Here is a 19,324-nt window from a genome sequence, read left to right as displayed (position 1 = left end):
TGATTTGTGTCAGGAGTTTTTTAGATTTAACATTTTCTTTCACTGGTATATCCATTTCTTTTATAGTGTCTTCAGCACCTGAGATTCTCTCTTCTGTCTCTTGTATTCTGCTGGCAAAACTTTTTATTTTTTCCAAATTTTGTTTGTATTTTCCTGACTTTCTTTAAGAGATTTAATAATTTCCTATTTAAGGATCTCTATCATATTCATATAGTTGGTTTTAAGGTCTTTTTCTTGTGCTTCAGCTATGTTGGTATATTCAAGGCCTGCTGTGATAGGATAGCTGAACTCTGGTGGAGACATATTGCCTTAGCTGTTATTGATTGTTCCTTTATGCTGGCATCTAGGAATCTGGGTTTAAATAGGTTTTATAGGTCTAGGTGCTGATTTCTGTATTTTTTTTCTCTTTGCTTCCTGTTTTCTCCCTGGATTTTAGGAACATGTGATGGCTGTTAAATGTTTTCCTGGCTTGCTCAGCTGGTGTGTTCGCAGGAAATGCCTGGTGGTGTTGGAGGCTGGGAATCCTGGAATGAATTGGAAGAAGGAAGGTTGGAGGAGGTGTAGGTCTTTGTGATCTCTTGGGCATGGGATCAGAGAGGAAAGGAAGACCACAAGATATCCAGCTACAGAGCTAGGGATGAGAGTTGGGGGATTGGATCTCAGAGCAGTAAGAGAGGTGTGGGTTTTTCTTCGGTCTACTTGTTGCTCTGGGAGGAGCAGCCCTTGGGTTAGCAGGGGTGTCTGCTAGGGTTGGGTCTGGGACAAAGCAACAAGTTAAGGGAGGGAGGTTAGAAGGGGAGAAGATTTGTAGAGTTCACAGGAACTGGAGCAGGACATGGGGAAAGGCTGCCATGGGTGTTTTGCTGCAGAGTTGGGCTTTGGTGTGGGCGATCAGATCTGGGAGACACAGTGAGTGATGCTGATCTCTTCTTAATCACCACCAATTTCTCATCTCTAGTTAACCATCATCAAATAATTTTCCCAGGAAAACAAAAGTTTCACATCAGTGGTGCTGGTCTCTTGTTAATTATGACAATTCTTCAGGCTCAGCTGACCAGAACCACAGATTCTTAACTCAAAAAAAAAAAAATCACATGAATGGCCCTGATATTATCTTTATTATTTCCTTTTGAGACTTCACAAGCCAGGCTTCCATCATCTCCACTGCACTCAGCATTATCTTCGTTTCCCACAGAACAGCTCATGGAGATCTGAGCACATATTGCTTTTCCAGCTCAAAGTTCAAATGCTACCACAATCCTCCAAAAAAACCACAATCAGATCTGTCATAGCAATACCCCATACCATGGTACAAAGTTTCGTCTCAGTGAAGGTTTCTATTGCTGTGGTCAAATACCATAATCAAAAGCAACTGAGAGCAGGAGGAGCTTACTTTAGCTTACAGTTCTATACCTCAGTCTATCCTTAGGTGATAACCTAAGTCAGGGCAGATACTCAAACAAGGCAGGAGCCTGGAAGCAGGAGCTGAAAAGCAAAGGCCACAGAAGATTGCTTAAAACTTTTTGCTCATGGCTTGCTCAGCATGCTTTCTTAGATCACCCAGTACCATCTGCCTCTGGGCAGCACTATCCACAATGGGCAAGAGCCCTACAATGTCAATCAGTAATTAAGAAAATGCACCATAGGTGTGCCCATAGGCCAATCTTATGAGTGCATTTCCTCAATTGTGGTTCCCTATCCTCAGATGTCTAGGCTTGTGTCAACCAGCACACCATGGACAGTATGGATCTATATTGTAATAGACCAAGGAAGCTATTTAGTAGGTGTATCCCCCTAATTCTCACTGAAATGTGTTTCTTTGACTGAATTCTAATGGAATAAAATATACAAGTCGGTAGTCTAGTGTAGAATCAAGATTAATCATGCCAGAGTAGTCAGTATCACTAGGCTCTACGCATTCTGAGGGAGGGACCTCATTGTAGAAAAAGCTTCAGGAAAAAGAAAGACTTTGTGTGTGTGTGTGTGTGTGTGTGTGTGTGTGTGTGTGTGTGTGTGTGTGAGAAAGAGAGAGAGACAGAGAGAGACAGACAGAGACAGACAGAGAGACAGAGAGAGACAGACAGAGAGACAGAGAGGCAGAGAGATAGAGGGAGACAGAGAGACAGAGACAAAGAAAAAGACAGAGACAAAGAGACAGAGACAGCAAGAGACAAAGAGATGAAGAGAGACAGAGAGACACAGAGGGGCCATGTTGGCTATGTCTCACCTCTACATGCCTTGGTGTAATGGTGTTGAACTTCTCATGTAGTGGGATAGTAGCTGTTACTGGCAGAGAAGGTCGGCTTTAGTCTTGTTACTGTTATCATAGTTGTTAGTTTCCAAGATGAGTAGTGTCCCCACATGCTAAGTACTGGCGACTATGACTACTCTTCCAGGAATCTGGGCTGCTATGGAGCCAGGTAGAAAAGGGTAGCTGGCTGAAGAGCAGGCGAGAGAAGAGGGACCAAGGTATAGGCAAAAGGCTGTTCAGAAGGACCTAGAACTTTCTAGTTGCCCATGTTGGCAGAGGGCCAGGTCCTTGGCTCCACCTCTGTGTCCGCTGTGTTTTCAATGCAGAAGGAAGATGAGGACAGCCAACACCATTATGTCTTTAGTGCCCAGGGCCAGCTCTATAGCTCTCAGAGGCAAGATGAAGTGTGTGTAGGAGACAGGATGCTGAATGTTGAGATGCATGCTCTGTGCACAAGGAAAGGTGTAAAACCACAAGAAAATAGAGATAGCAAGAGGAGGGCATAAACCCATGATTATTTCTAGTTTGTGCATGAGAGTCAATTGAAAAAAAATGAATGGTTACAGATATGCAAAATTCAGGAGCATTGCTACACAACAGTAGTGAAAACAGAGCTGAGCAGTGAAGAGTTTCACTCTCTAAGCCATAAGACAAAGCACCTCACTTTGAATCTGATGTGATAATGCATATCACATAAAAATAAAAAATGTAGGTGAGCCTCACTTAGTCTTCAGTAAATGAAAAAGGAGGCTGTGTTATTGAACAGGAACACTCATTATTACAAGTAATGTTGATTTTTCTGCAAATAAATGTACAGATTTTATAGTTTCAAATTCTGTGACTTTTCATATGAGCATTATGTTAATTTAATATGGTGAAATGTACATAAATCATTTAAATAGAAAGTTCCCAAAGTAGTAATTTGTGTTCAATTGAATGTTTCTGAAAGATATCTAAAAATATAAATTTACAACAAAATCAAAATTGTTAAATAATAATGGGAAATGATAGAGGCTGATAATTATGCAAAATCTTTCTGTGCGTTGATCAGAATTAAAATAGTGCAATACTTATATAAACTAGGTTGAGTAATTGAGGGACCAGAGAGATGATTCAGTGATTAAGAACATGTCCTCCACTTACAGAAGATTGAAGTTTGTCTTAGCACCCATGTTGTGAAGCTCACAACCAGCTGTATCTCCAGCTTCTGGGATATCTGATGTTTTTTTATGGCTTTCATAGGAACTTCACTTTCATACATACACACACACACACACATACACCCCCACCACACCCACACTCACACAGAGGGAGAAAGAGACAGGGAAAGATAGAAACAGAAAGAGACAAAGACAGAGAGAGAAAAAGAGACACCCAGAGAGACAGAGAGATGCTTAAACACACACACACACTCTTACATACATTCATTCATGAATACATGCATGCACATGCACATACATATACATATACTATAAATTATAAATAACATTTAAAAAAAAAGATGGAATAGTTGGGGTAGAGGAGTGCCGTTCAGTGGTAGAGTGCTCACCTAGCATGCTCAAGACCCTGGATTTTCTCCTCAACAATGTAGGGATGGGAGTTAGATGGACATGGGAACAGACCAGAAATCTAAGTAACCCACCCAAGTGTATACAGTTTGCTCTCCTCAGTTATTAATTTTACTACAGAGAAAAAATATTAAACTCCCACTCTTAAACTTATTAGAAATGAATAGTATTAAAGTAGAGGGGAGAGTTGCAATATAGCACAATGGCAGAGAACTTATCCAGAATGTACAAAACTCTGGATTTGATTTTCATCACTACAAAAAAGCAAAAAACAAAAAACAAAAAACAAACCACTAATAATAATGAAGTCATAGGAAATGTATGATTTTAGAAACAAGGAAGGTCTTTCTTAACAGGATGTCAAAGTCATAAATAAATAACAAAAACATTAAAAAATCAAGAGACCTCAATATATAAAGATTTAAATAAATATTTCAAACTATACAAATAAAATTATAGGCAAATATATAAGCTTATAAAAGTTTCATAGCTCTATATGAAAGTTAATTTTTTTTTTTTTTTTTTTTTTTTTTTTTTTTTTTTTGGTTTTTCGAGACAGGGTTTCTCTGTGTAGCTTTGCGCCTTTCCTGGAGCTCACTTGGTAGCCCAGGCTGGCCTCGAACTCACAGAGATCCGCCTGGCTCTGCCTCCCAAGTGCTGGGATTAAAGGTGTGCGCCACCACCGCCCGGCCTGAAAGTTAATTTTCTAAAGTTAAAAATCAAAAAGACATATCTCAACAGAAATGCCAACATATCATTTGTTAGAAAACAAAAAATATTTGTAATACTTTAATCCCAATACTGAGGGGGCAAAGACAGGAAGATCTTTGTGAGTTCAAGGCCAGCCTGGTCTACATAGTGAGTTCAAGGACAGTCAGGACAATGTAGAAAGACCCTGTATCAAAAAATAAATGATATTAGGAGCTACAATCTTACACCAAACACCTAGAACATGTTATCTTAGTGTGTGCATGTATGTATGTATGTGTATGTGTGTGTGTGTGTGTGTGTGTGTGTGTGTGTGTGTGTGTGTGTGAAATAAAAACTAGTGAAAAAAGAGGAGAGTGAGAAGGAACATATGGGAGGGTTTGGAAGGAGGAAGGGGAATGGAGAAATGTTGGAATTATATTATAATCTTAAAAGTAAAAAATTAATAAACATGAAAAACAAAGCCCCCAAGATGTATCTTTAATAAACTTATGCAAAGGTGTGATATCACACAAAAGCATTTGGTTTCAAATATAAAGAATATGGCTTTTTTCTCCTCTGGCAAACAAATGCAATAAAAATGATGAAATTCAGTATAGGGATATATAAGTTGAAAGGGAAAAAAATGGTGTCAATGCCGAATTAACTACCACTATACAGTACCAATTTGTAGTAGCTATACAAATTGACTATGCAGTGCTTTCAAAATGTAAAATGATTTAGTAAAGGAAAAAAGTAAATGGAAGTATCTGGTGTGGGGCACACAACTGTCTATCATGGATCAAGATACACTTTGGGAGTTAATTAGCATGATATTAGGTAATAGCAAATTTCTAAGTGTGCATTACTGCAGGGACAATGTCCTACAGTTCAGCTGGAACTCTTATTCATCTCACATAGCAGGAACTTGGTGTTAGTTTGGTCAATATCTGTTGATCCCCTCACAAAATAGCTGCTGGCCAGCCGCTATCCCCGGGAGCCCTTTGTGTCTGACTATTTTGGATTTCTCCTACAGGTGGTCTCATGTAGCATTGTCTTTCTGAGTTGGAGTTTCCTGGATATAATGTCATCCTCCAGGTCTATTCCTCTTGTCCTGAATGACAGGATATGTTTTTCAAGGTTGAATAATATTCTGTTTTATATTTGAAAGAATTCATTGTTCCTTTATTCATTATGAAAGGAGAGTTACATTGACTTTATGTCTTGGACATTTGAGAAGTCACCAACAGAGATGTGCATATGTCTTTTCAACAAATTGATTTCAATCCCTTTGTGTAGACACATGCAAACTACTGGGTCATGCAACAGTTCTGTGTTTGTTTTTTGATGAATCTCCATTTTGTAACTTATTATGGTATCATAATTTTACATTGATAGCAAAGGTGTGCAAGGGTTTCCTCTATCTACACCCTCACTAATAGTTTCATCTTTTCCCTTTTCCTTCTCACAATGGTCATATGAGTGAGAGTGAGATGATATTGTGATTTTAATTTGCCTTTCCTTGATTAGTAATGTTGAACACCTTATATGAACACATTGGCTATAAGTATATCTTATTAGAAGAAATGTCTATTCAGGACAATTGGTCTTGAAGAGAATTGGGTCATTTTCTTTCTGAGTATTCAGTTGTAGGAGTACCTTATGTGTTTTGAGATGTGTGGTTTGCAAACATTTCTTTTCCTATTTTGTAAGTTGTCCTTTCTTTTTGGTGATCACTTGTTTCATTGTAAAAAAAAAAGATTTTTGGTTTAATGTAATACTAAATAGGTATCTTCTTTAAAAAGAATGAGAGGCCAGCAAGGTGGCTTGCTGGGTAAAGGTTCTGCTCAGTATGGCGGCCTGAATTTGAACTCCTGAACCTACATGGCAGAAGAAAGGAATGGAATCTCACAAGTGCTCCTCTGCCCACCACATGTGGGCAAAACATATGCATACCACAAAACATATGCATACCACAAAACATATGCATACCACAAAACATATGCATACCACAAAACATATGCATACCACAAAACATATGCATACCACAAAACATATGCATACCACAAATGAATAAATTTAATTTAAAACCGTTCTAAAAAGTGAGAATGTTGCTCCTTGCAGTAACCCAGATTATCAGATGAGCTCCACTGGAAATAAACTCTCTACTCCCACCCCCATATCTGAAGATGTCATCTCTGAATTGAAAGTGTTTGCTCAGCCCTCCACCCAGGAGAAAGGAGTGTCAGGACCCAGTACTCTCTGGAGTTGCCCCTCTTTCCTCCTCCTATGTGGGGTCCACATCCTTTCTCACTCCCCAGGCTTGCTTCCCATTTCTGAAGATCCATGTGTGGCCTGAGCTTGCAGATGAATATGACCCTTTTTATTTGGACTGTGAGTACGTTGGTATGAGATTTTCATATTTCTAAATCTTTCTACCTCTGGCATTTCTAGACATCAGTGATCACCATCTAGACACAGAAAGTACAAATTTTACAAAGGTGGTGCTTGGAAGGAGATACCCAAGAATAGGGTCAGGGCAGGTAGTCGAGTGTGGTCACAGGCTTTCTAGAGAATTCTGGAGAATGAGACCTGAGTGACATGGGAGAGGCTGAAAATATCTTTTTTGGGTGGTAGTAGGGAAAGGAAACAGAAATGATTCCACTATAAGGGATTTCTTGCAACAGCAGGAATCACTCAAGACTGACCTTTAAAAGAAGTAAAGGCAACGCCTACAACAGATATTTGTACATTTCTAGTCATCTAATGCTATTCACAGGGGCTGAAGGACAGAAGCAGTCCTAGGACTTAACGGTAAATGAATGAATCTAGAAACTGTGGTATGTTTGTAGAAGGGATCGTTGTTTAGCCAGAACAAGGTAATTCTGACACCGGCACAGGCTTTGAATGAAATAAACCAGCCAAATAAATGTGACTGTGCTTGAGGCCAATGTATAAGGACAGAATACTTCCAGGAGCCACGAGAGTAAAGATCTGGAGATGGACTTAAAGCAGATGGTGGTGTGAGCATGAACTATGTGCACAAACATGGTGTATACTTCATTGCAATTTAAAAAGTTCCAGCCTTGAGGCAGATGGTTGATATTGCGACAGTGTCCACACATAAGACCCCTTTGAGAAGAAAGAGAAAATATGGCTGCATTTATGAAGGGGTCCACTAGGCTTGGAAAAGACTAGTGTTGGTGGGGATGAACCTGAGAAATTGGCACTGAGTCAGGGGAACATCATATTTTGGTAATTGCAGAGAATATTTTCTCCCCTAAAATCTAAAGGAGGTCAGCTTGGGGCTCAGAATCACCTTCTTTAAGGATGGACAGATGGAAATGCCAAAGCTCATTTGCATTTGGAATTTCATTGGCTTTCTGGTTTGTGCTGTGCCATGGTACCTGGCATCTGGAACTTACTACATCCAGCCAGCATCTCTGGCTCTTTTTCATCAGCCTCTGCTCTTCATTTTTTCAGGGTCCTCATTCCACCACTTCCTGTTAGGTGAGGGGTAAGACATCAGCACACAACTCCACACGCCCATACTGCAGCTCCTACCCCTGACATACAGGAGCTTTGAGACATCTTAGTACCTGTTATTATCTTACCTTATCTGATGAGACAGTGATATGCTTTCTAAGTCTCTCTTCAACATGCCAAAGTGCCTGTTCCAGGGAATGTTTTTACCTTTTCTTTTGTGTGGCTATACAGGTGTTCTGTGACCATGGATGGGTCACAAGTCCTAACTAGACTGGATTCTCCTTCCTCCAAAGGGAAGCAACTGTGAGAACATAGATAAGCCACCTTTGAATTGCAAGATCATATCTCTATATTGCATTTAGGGAATTCAAACAGTGAGCTCTTTGCAGTTGTATTACCATTTCATCCTTTAGCTAGGTGTGAAGGCATATGGGTAGTTTATTTCAGAGCAGAATCACAGCACCGAAATCTTTAGAGCACAATATTGAAAATAAAAGTCTTTTGTTTTCTTTGGGAAAGACAAAGGCAAAAAATGATTCTTTTCTCTACATGTCATGAAATTGCCAATTCTTCTATTTTCAAAACTTAGATGAAAAATTAGAACTGACAGCTTATATGTCCTTTAAGTATATAAGGTACTTATTTTCAACTTTGACAAAGTCTGCCAATAATAACCAGAGGAAAATTGTCAGAAAATACTGAAGGTTTTTAGATATGTAGATTGGTAAGTGCATACTTTCTAGGAGTTCTCAGACCTAGTAACTTCTTTCAAGATAAATATTTTCTGTTACCCCCTTCTCTATTGAAATGAAATAAACATATAAGAAAGCCTAACTGTGTAGCTAAATAAAATTAAGGCACTATTTTAATTGCAATATGAAGGATAAGTGGCAAGTGATTTTTAATAAATGTGGCAGGTAGAAGAAACTGCCCTCTTAACCTTGGAAGTCCACCCTACAATAGTAGCTTCAGGCAGGGTCCAGAGTCTTAGGCTTATTGAAAATTTATTTCTAATGGGTGATAGGATAAAGGATGGGTTAGATTAGACACAGAAACAGTGATGTAAGATACCTGAATTGCAGGGACACTGAGTGGGGAGGTATTCTAGAGAGCATATGAGTAAGACTGAAAAATAATAGGGAGCTTTTATATCAGTCACTGCAATGCAGGAGGTTTTATAAACTTTCTTTTTTAAGATTTTGTGTGTGGATGATTGGTGTGTTCCCCCATGGGCCCAGCACTTTGCCTGCCACAAGGTCCACTGGTGCAATGTAAATGAGAATGGTTCCCCACGGGCTCATGTATGAGAACAGCTCATCCCCAGTTTGTTGGTGGTGCAGTTTGGGAAGATTATGGAAGCCTTCGGAGGTGGAGCCTTGCTGGGTAAAGTACGTCACTGGGATGAGTTTAGCCTACCCCGCTTCTGTTTGCTCTCTCTGGTTACTGTGTATAGGCAAAATGTGATTTCTCTGATTCCTGATGTCCATAGTGCCTTCACACTCTTGCTACCATGCCTTCCCCTCCACAATAAACTATATCTCTTCTAACATAAAACACTGAAAGCTAACATAAATGCTGTTCTCCTATAAATTGCTCGTGGTTATGGCATATCACCGTAGTAATGGAATAGTAGTTAAGACTCCCATGTTGACAATGATGGCACAGTGGTGTGGATGGAAACAACACACACTCAGGTCCTATCATTTCCTTAGCTCTGCAAGTATTAGAAAACTAGAGATTCACTGACCCCCAGTCCAATGGAATTATACAGGCTAATCAATTCTAAACATACATGCCCTTTCTTGTTTCTGTTCGTTGAAAAGCATGTTCAGGTACATGTTCACACTTTCCTCTTGTTCCGTCAGTCTCTGGACCATCCCTGCTCTCCCTCAGTGGCCCTGGTTAGTATACTGTGCTGATGTCTCTGGGAACTGTTAATAGGAAGGTATCTTTTTAATGGCCATTGTTCACCATATAAAATAATAATGTATATGAATAATGATGATAAATATACCCCAAAGAGAATATCAATATATTTGAATTCACAGTTTGAAAGTATTCTGTGTAGAGAAAGTTCTTATGGACTTCTTCTCTCTCTGTCTCAGTCTGTCTGTCTGTCTGTCTGTCTGTCTGTCTATCATCATACTCACACCCCTACACATAAATATACTCATACCAAGCTCTAAAGAAATGCTTTCTCTTTTATTTTCTTTGCTATATAGCAATCCATAAGTGTGATGCAAAGCCTTCTGATTCCCTGTGGAAGGGCCTCAGATAAATTCCTAGGCTTCAGGGCCCTATGTCAGAGGCCAAGCTCTCTGTTTGAGAGCTCACAAATGGCATCTGTCCTCTCTCAGAGTTATCATTTCACAAACTCTTCTTAATATCCTCCCAGTTACATTTGACTCTATCTGCCCTTTTCACTGACACTTTCCCTTATAGTGACAAGGGAAATTAGTCCAAGGGGAGGGGTAGATGATGCTAATTAGTTTCTCTTTCTCCATAAGCCAATGGTTGGTACCCTTAGAGAAGTTAGCGTTGCGTACACCAAGACTTTCCCACACATTGTGCCCAATAACACTTGGCAATGTGAGTAGTGTGCAAGTACTTAGAGAGTATGCACATGAAATTCAGGTCTCTAAGGGAAAGCACAGCCCTGACCTGAGCAGAGACGGGGTCACCCTCATGTGGCTTGGGCAGCTTCTAGCTTTAGTGAGATGAATCGATTCTCCGAGAGGATTTCAAAAGGCTGTGCTGATTATGCCTGTGATGGCTTAGAGAGTCGACCTTTAAGATTCAATTTATCTTCAAATTCATTTGTTCTAACTGAACATCTTCTCATTTTTTTTGTCCCTTCTTACTGTTCCTGAAGCCATCATCCTAGCTTGGGTCTCATTCCCGCTCAGGACCATTTGATCACGTTAACTCCTTCCTTCTTATGTCTCTACTTCTTCTCCAACTTCTACCTATGTTTTGTGTGGACTTCAGTTATAGTTTTTAAAAACAGAGCAGATGGACCCAACCTTCCCATACGGAGAGTTTCCCCTGACTTCAGAATGCTACAGGAAAGGCTTCCATGTCCTGAATAGTTTGACTCTATCAAAGTCAGATGACCTTGACTTTCCCCAATATTTATTAGTACCTGGCTTTCTGTTTCAACCTCACTAGTATGGGTAGCAGTGTCTGATACCCAGATAAAATAAGGGGACCAATCTAAATTCAAATTTTAGATAACCACAGATGTTTGGGTGATGTAATAAAACATCATGTGCTGCTTGTCTGAAATTCAAATCCAGCTGGGCATCTGGTATTTGTATTTGTCACCTCTAGCCATCCTTCTTTGTCCTCTTCTGCCTTTGCTTTCTCAGACATTTCTCTCTGCCTGCATCTGTCTGATGTGTATCTATAGAGACCTTGAAACTGAAATGCTGGCTTGGGCTAAGTTTTTCTCTGTGGAACTTGTCATATTCACTAGTACACAAACCATAAGGACGGGAGACTGGGTCTGATCCAATTTGTGTGGCCTTGAGCCAGCAGAGGGAGAGTTCATTGATATGACAGGCATCTATTTGGAACAGGAAGATGAAACTGGGGAAGAGCTTAAACAAGAAACAGGATACTATGGATTCAGGTGACTTCAGGGTCCTTGCATGTAGCTGCATCCTCATGTGCTCTGTTCATTCTTGGGCTGGCCTGCTGACACTATGTCCCTGGGAAGAGTCTCAAGTCCCTCCTTTTCCTCCCCAGGAAGCATGCCTTATCCATTCTCAACAGTGTCTCCCATGAGCTAGTCCTACAGGGAAGAGACTGTTGTAAGTGTGCATGACTATGTATATAGATGCATTCTTGTGCATTCAACCATGCGTGTATGCATCATGACCATCACTTTGAAAGCCATTGCATGAAGATGTCTCTGTAACAGGTACTTTAATTGAAGTGGATTTGAGCTTTTGATTGCTTTTTGGCTTTGTTTTTGATACTCCTAATGTGTGAAGATGTTCTGTTGCTCCCTTGGAACAGGCAGTTGCAGCTGGGTTCACCTCTAGTGTGCATGGAGGAGCTGTTCCTTCCTTCCTGCTGATTCTGAGGATGTGAGCTGTAATTTATCACACAGGCCTGTTTTGATTGTAAAATCATTGGAACATTCTTACAATTTTTTTGAAGGAGCAGGAAAAATATCCATTTGTTTCCAACATTATCAACTAGAAATAGTAATATAATTTCCATTCTGTTTCAGATACCTTTCTGCACATCACTGGGTTCATATTACATTTATACATTTCCCTCTGTTTCAAAAGAAATAATGTCATCTAGTCACATCTTTAAAAATATGAATGGTTATTCAGCATATCACTAAATAAAAGTCTTTGCTAATTTTTTCAACTTCGAAAGCCTAACTTCAGTTATTTCCTGTTATAAACAATAGAATGGTGACTGTTTACACTCAGAGAGTGTTTTCAGCTCCATGTTGTTTTTGCCATCTAGAACTTTAATCACTAATTCAAAACCTAGAAGTGCTTTAAGCATCTGAATCCTGCTACTTGTCCCATTCCCATTGTTTCCTGGGTTGGCGGAACATGTGTACTTCAGAAGCCCCTCAGTGGGACACTGCCACTTCATGAGAAGATGGGAGATTGGGGGCAGCAGCTGGCAAATGCAGAATAATTTCCCATTGTATTTGTTTGCTTGCTTGTTATCTCTTTTGTTTCCAAAAATGCATTGTTCGTGCTTGTGTGTGATGAAGCTTATTGAATAATTTGTAATTAAGCTGGGATCCAAAGATGAGATCGCTTCCTCCTTTTGTTTGAGGCAAGGGAACTTGTGTGAAAGGATACCCCAAGATCTTCTTGCTGGTATACATGTATTATGCTTTCACATAGACAGGTAAGGTGAGAGTAGGAGCCAGCCACTGCATAGCATCTGGAGCCATCAACTGTGTTGCTAGGCAAGCCCTTGCTATTCTCCTCCCAGTAGCCCTCACACTTGTCCTTTATGCTGTCCTGGTTTACGTGGTTACCCCAGGTTACATACTCACATCTGAGGGTTTGGAGCTAGGAACCACAGATGAATGAGAATGTGCAGCATTTGTCTTTTTGGGTCTTAGTACCTCACTCAATATGATCTTTTCCAGGTCTGTCCATTTACCTGAAAATTTTGTGATCTCATTTTTCTTTCTAGCCAAATAGTATTCCATTGTGTACATACACAATACTTTACTTACCCATTCATCTGTTGAAGGACGTTTAGATTGTTCCCATTTCCCAACTATTGTGAATGAGCATTGCTAAACAACTATACCCACAGAGAAGTGAAGATACCTCCCCTCACCAACGAAGATTCTCTTTACAGCAAATGAAGAACACCACAGAAGACCACAACTGGGCAAAATGAAGAGATCAACATATCACGGGGAGCCCAGCCCCAACAACTATACCTACATCACAGCTCTTGCGTCTGTGAATCATGGAACATCACAGACGCAGAGCAGAGGGATTGTTAAGAGTCAGATGTTGTGAGCCAGTCTGTTCTAGAAATGATTGCATTAACTGGGACAGTGACAGTATCAGTGGACATGTTAACCTGGAAGAGGGGTCCCCCAGACAAAGAACTATAAGAAACCAATGACTGTTGGAAGAAGGAGAATTAGCCTCCTCAAGGGATCAACCTCCTTATTGTCTGAAGAAAAGATGTCAGCCTTGAAACTACATACACACAAACAATAGAAATGGAACCAGCAGGTTCTATTTATATATATTTTCATACACACATATCTATATTTATATTTAATCACTAAATGTAAAATAGTCAAAGAAAAAGTGGCTGTCAGCTTGAGAGGGGAGCTGGGAGGGGCTGGAGGCAGGATAGCTGGGAGGGTCTGGAGGCAGGATAGCTGGGAAGGGCTGGAGGGAGAGAAGGGAGGTATTCTAATTCTATTTTAACTAAAAACATTTTCAGAAATAAAAATATAGAAAGTCTACACAATGGTGATTTTTCTGTTTCTCTCTTTTAAAAATATTTATTATTAAAATTCTTCTACCAAGGAAAAAGCAAATAAAAAAAGGACTCACCCTTTGACTCATTTTTCTGTAACTACTTCCTTTAAAGGCTGCCTTCCAAAATCACATACATCCCGATGTGCTAGGGATTAGGGTTTCCACAAGGGGGGACAGAAGTAAACACAAAAGCAGGAACCGATACCAGACCTTGTCATAGCCCTTCACCCTCCTTTGAGTATGCGACCAACTTGGTAAGTGTTCTGGTTATAGTATGTAAGCATTCTGCTGGATGGTTAAAGTACTGAAGTCTCTTCCTGTGGGTTGTTTTATTCGAGTTACTGATAGAGTTTAGGCTTTCAGTTAATTTTCCCCAATCACATTTATGCTAGAATGATGTGTGTGCACTACAGGAGATTTGGACGTGGTAATAGTTAGAGACCCTTTCATTTCTTTCTGCATGGAACAAGGGCAAAGTGAATGCTAAATGGGCTGAGAAGAGGCTGGAGAATGTTTAAGGAACAAGGGTATATTTCATATGGAATTGCTAGAGTTACAAATTATCCTTCTTGGTAGAAGTTCTCCCTGAAAAACTTCTCAGGCACTGACTTCATGTTTCTGTTATCTAGTAACTCTTGTAAGCTACAAATACAGGTCAAAGAAGAGCGATAGCTTCTCAGGAGTCTGGTGGGGGCAAACGGGGCTTTCCCGGTGGGGCACCCAGCCTTTCTTCAAGTTTTCTGAGTACAGCTCTGGGTCACTTGGGGAAAGTAGATTTGAGGGAAGCTAGCAGATAGCTCTAGCCTGAACCAAGGAGATATTTAGGGGTCTCCTCAAAAGGGGACATGCTATCTTATTATATGATTGGCGTATGTATGTGGTGCATATTGAAATTTATTAGTGGAGAGTGACATTTCATTCGGATTAGTTACAATTATGAACTTCAGAATGTTCACGTACATGGAAAAATAATTATTCTCATTTTAACTGTGTCTTACTTTCTTAGGAACTTTTGGCTTAGGGAAACGGTGGTATTTCCCCTTCACTGCATCCTATTGGAAAAGTGTGTGTGGTTTGATGGAGAAGCGGCGCCGCTCTCTGAGCTCTGGTCTATTCTTCTTCAACGAGGACTTTGGCAACAAAGGTGGGTAACAAGAAGCTCTACTGAGTACATTTTCCTCTGGTCAGTTTTGATTTTTCACTTCTGTATGGGCATTTATCGTTTTGTAAGATTCTAAGATTCCCCTGTTTGGGTTGCTCTGGGTTCTTAAATAGCTACGGGGCTAAGCTGCAATGCTGTGGTAGTGTCTGTGTAAGCCTTGGGACCTGGGAATGGTCCAATCGTCTGTTATTTACGGTGTTCCTCTCCACGTATTGTCTGTATTTGTACATATATTACAGTCTGCTAAAGTTCAAAATGAACAGGTGTAAGAAGACTAAAAGGAAAGGTAAGCAGCTGCCAAGTATAACACACTTAAACTTTTCAAAATGATTTCACACGTTCTAACTTCTGTGATATTTCTGTGAACAAGAACATCATTTTTTCTTAAAACCAGGGACTTTTCTTAGGACAATAAAAATTCTGAAACATAGCAGAGCAGGATCATTCATGTCAATCACTGCATGTCATCATGACCTTTGCCTGAGGGCCAGGCACAAGACACAAGGCACAGGGAAGCCCCTGTGAATGGAGATGGACCACCATGGAGCAGCAATGCTGGATTTGTATTCTGGGTGAATATTAGAAAGTAATTTTAAACTCCAATTAACCAAGTAGATTATGGATGGGTTAGGAAATGCAGAATATATCCCATCAGCCTCTATCTACTCCCAAGTCAGGAGAAGATTTCCTGTGGACACTGTTGTGTAAACAGCCTGCTTATCTCCCATGTCTACAAAACCCTGGTGTGCATCTGTTTTTGCTTCCTTACGCAGTGGTTCTCCTATCATAAGAGATCAAAGCTTTGTTGTCAGTGGCTTCAGTGCATTTTGCCATTACCCATCTTGCTCACTGTTTTCAGTAATGAAGACCGCGGAAGTGCTTGGCATGCCTCCCGGAGCCAGGACTCCGTTCCAAAGGAACAGATGATTTGATAGCGTTGGCATTGTTTTCCAGGCTCCTGAAATCTTTTCATGGTGAATGTCTGTTCTCCACACAGGCTTCTCACAGCAAAATGGCCCAGGAGAGCTGGAAGGAGGTACCCCAGGAGTGGCTCTCATGTCTGTGACCAAGGAATATGAAGGCCACAAGGTGGCTGTGCAAGAACTCACCCTCACCTTCCACAGAGACCAGATCACGGCCTTGCTGGGAACCAACGGTGCAGGGAAAACAACCATCATGTATGTCCCATTTTCAAAAACTTATTTTCCGTTCCCACTCCCCCTTCCTCTCCCTTTTTCTTTTCCCCTTCTCCATCCCTTTTTCCTTCTTCTCCTTCCGTTTTTATTTTGCTTTGATCTCAGGATGGAGCTTAGTGATTCGGAGGAAAGAGCAAGCTCTCTCTCCAAAGCCCCTCCCCCCGGTAGTCTTCTATCATATTTTAGACCTGGAGTAGATTCCAAGGGGAGAAGTGGATGGATATTTTGTAATACACCCAACTTCTTTTGTTTTCTGCAAATAATCCAACATGCTTTACTTTAAGCTTTTGAAGTCCTTTGACACCTGCTAAAGTACAATTTTATTTGAATAATTATAGGCAAAGAGCTGAGACCTCTTTATAAACCTTACGAATTTTGCTTTTCTTTTTGTCATCTTCTTTTCCTTTGACTCTTTTCTTGCCAAGTCCTGGATTTTGGTTTTGACCCAGTAGTTTCAAATTTGATTAAAAAATTCAATCATGTAGCCTCAGAGGCAGGGAAATGAGTTCAAATATCCATAGCCTTGAGCTGGCTGAGGAACGGTGCCTTACTTAAGGCTAACTGCAAAAATTACCGCGTGTCTCTTTTGAGCAAATCACTTCTTATTCTTTTTCTCCTCAGATGTGCACAGGTCTAATGTATGATTAGTAAAAAGGATGAAGGGGAAGTGGTCTCAACCTTAGTGAGAAGGGCATAATAGTAGTGTGTCAGTGGAGCTCCAGAAAGCTCTCACTGGAGACAAATCAAAAGAAGAGGGTAGGGTATTTGTGTTTGTACCTCAAACACTGAAACAGTTCTCTTTTCTTGGAACTTGCAGATTCGGAATGTACGAGTTACACAAGTAATAACTCAGCGAATGTTTGCTAATGCGCATGTCTTCCTGGGGAGCTTGGGGCACCCGTCTTACAGAACAATGAGAATTAGATACGAAGGTCCTGGATGTTTCAGGGTTCACTAACTACTTGTCTTTTAGTGAGATTTGGAGTACATTTGGAGTCATTTTAAGTGCCTGCCTCTTACTTACTGCAGTGCTTGGAGCCTGAGAGCCAATTACTGAACTGGGTCTTTACCATTTAAAACAAAGGCCCTTGAGACTCATACAGAGTGGATCCAGTTGAATCTCTGTGACCACAGATTTGCCTAGCACAGATCAAAACTATCTGAAAAATATTGCATCTGCCCTAAATTTGTACCATTATATTTTCTTGTCAGCATTCATTAAAAAAATATAATATATGAATGCTCTACAGTGCATAGAAAAATTATATAGACTGAATGTGTATTATCATTTTTGTACACTAAACTGGAGTATCTAAATTTTGGTGTAAGGGGACTATTGTGGAACCAACTCCCAAGGATACTTGAGGGATCATTAAATTTATGACTTTATTGTATTCCCAAATAGGTTTGGGCATGATTTTAACAAAGATTTGCTAATTGAATTTCTTAAGGCATTATTTATTTATTTATTTATTTATTTATTTATTTATTTATTTATTTTGGTTTTTTCAAGACAGGGTTTCTCTGTGTAGTTTTGGTGCCTTTCCTGGATCTTGCTCTGTAGATCAGGCTGGTCTCAAACTCCCAGAGATCTGCCTGCCACTGCCTCCCGAATGCTGGGATTAAAGGCGTGGGCCACCACCGCCCAGTAAGGCATAATTTTTGTACGGTCAATATGATGTGTTTATGCATTTGTTCAGTGAAGGTTGACATATTTGTCTGATGTCAGAGCAAACACCTCAGTGAAGACAGAACATTTCTTTTCCCTTCCAAAATTTCGGTGTCATCTTTTGGCCCTGACCCCTGAGTGGCCACAGACCTACTGTTTGCTAATTTGTTTACTTATTTTAGAATTCCATATAAGTGGAATTGAGCCTACCTTCTTTCACTCAGACTTTTCACCCAACTCTGACACAACTGTAGAGGTCTACAATCATACTTTACCCCCTGGAAGACAGGGCACCTTCATATGTCCACCTTTCACATTTGGACAAACCAACGTCCCCATGAATTCCTTATGTTTTAATTGACCATGTGGAAAACTGGTCAGCAGAAGGTGTGAGTTCCTTGTAAGCTGCATACACCACCTGGGAGGTGAGTGGCTCACTGAAGCTCAGATCATCCAGGTGTTTGTACTGAATCTTTGTTCTCTGCAGATCCATGTTGATGGGGCTTTACCCTCCCACTTCTGGAACCATCATGATAAATGGCAAGAACCTGCAGACGGATATGTCCAAGGTCAGAGAGGAGCTGGGAGTGTGTCCACAGCAGGATGTTCTTCTGGACAACCTCACTGTGCGGGAACACCTAGTGCTCTTTGCCTCCATAAAAGCACCTTGGTGGACCAAGAAGGAGCTACAGCAGCAAGTCAACAAGTTAGTAAACAGTTCTCTATTCCCTCTTCCTGTCTTTGCCCCATCCTGCAGGAAAAGAACACAGAGATATTTACTATCAGCTCTATCTAAGTATGAGAAGAAAAAAATTAGCAGATGAATCTTGCATATAGAAGTATGTCAGAGCCAACAGCCCTGGGGATTTTAGAGAAGGCTTTTATGGAAAAGAACTAGATTTGATGGTTTGTCTTGGAAATGGGGGAGGAACTGAGGCAGCATGGCAAGAGTGGCTAGATAGGAGGTAGAAGTTTTGTGTATCTGGAATCAATGAAATGCAAAGGAAGACAAGGAAAGGGGTTGAAAGACTCCTATATGGCATGCAAAGGAACAACAAATTTATCAGGCACGTAGGTGTGAATGAGCTGAGGACTTCATTGGCCTGAGGTCTACAAAGTAGATATCTCCATGCCACAGCAGGTACACAGTCTTGGGAGAGACTGTAGACAGAGAAGGAAGCAGCACCCCTGCTGTTTGCCTCCCCATGGATCCCAGCAGAGGTGAAAGAAACACTAATCACAAACCTAGAATGACAGCTACAAAGGCAGAAATCACATTATTCCAGTCTACCACAGCCTGGAGAGTAGTACG

At 40.5% G+C, this 19,324-nt stretch overlaps 1 protein-coding gene across 1 annotated transcript in view; it reads left to right on the top strand.

Moving 5' to 3' along the window:
• The window catches only part of Abca13 (ATP binding cassette subfamily A member 13), a 436,683-nt gene that overhangs the window by 194,608 nt on the left and 222,751 nt on the right, over nucleotides 1-19,324 (top strand). Inside the window, exons 36-38 of the mRNA XM_028891010.2 lie at nucleotides 14,992-15,129; nucleotides 16,145-16,325; nucleotides 18,500-18,718. Coding sequence (XP_028746843.1) covers nucleotides 14,992-15,129; nucleotides 16,145-16,325; nucleotides 18,500-18,718 — 538 coding nt within the window. The remainder of the gene's footprint in view (nucleotides 1-14,991; nucleotides 15,130-16,144; nucleotides 16,326-18,499; nucleotides 18,719-19,324) is intronic.

Source organism: Peromyscus leucopus, chromosome 10 (assembly GCF_004664715.2).
Source record: "Peromyscus leucopus breed LL Stock chromosome 10, UCI_PerLeu_2.1, whole genome shotgun sequence".
In the NCBI taxonomy this organism is placed as follows: Eukaryota; Metazoa; Chordata; class Mammalia; order Rodentia; family Cricetidae; genus Peromyscus; species Peromyscus leucopus.
The sequence above is the reverse complement of the archived record's forward strand: the minus strand, read 5'-3'. Positions and strand labels throughout refer to the sequence as shown.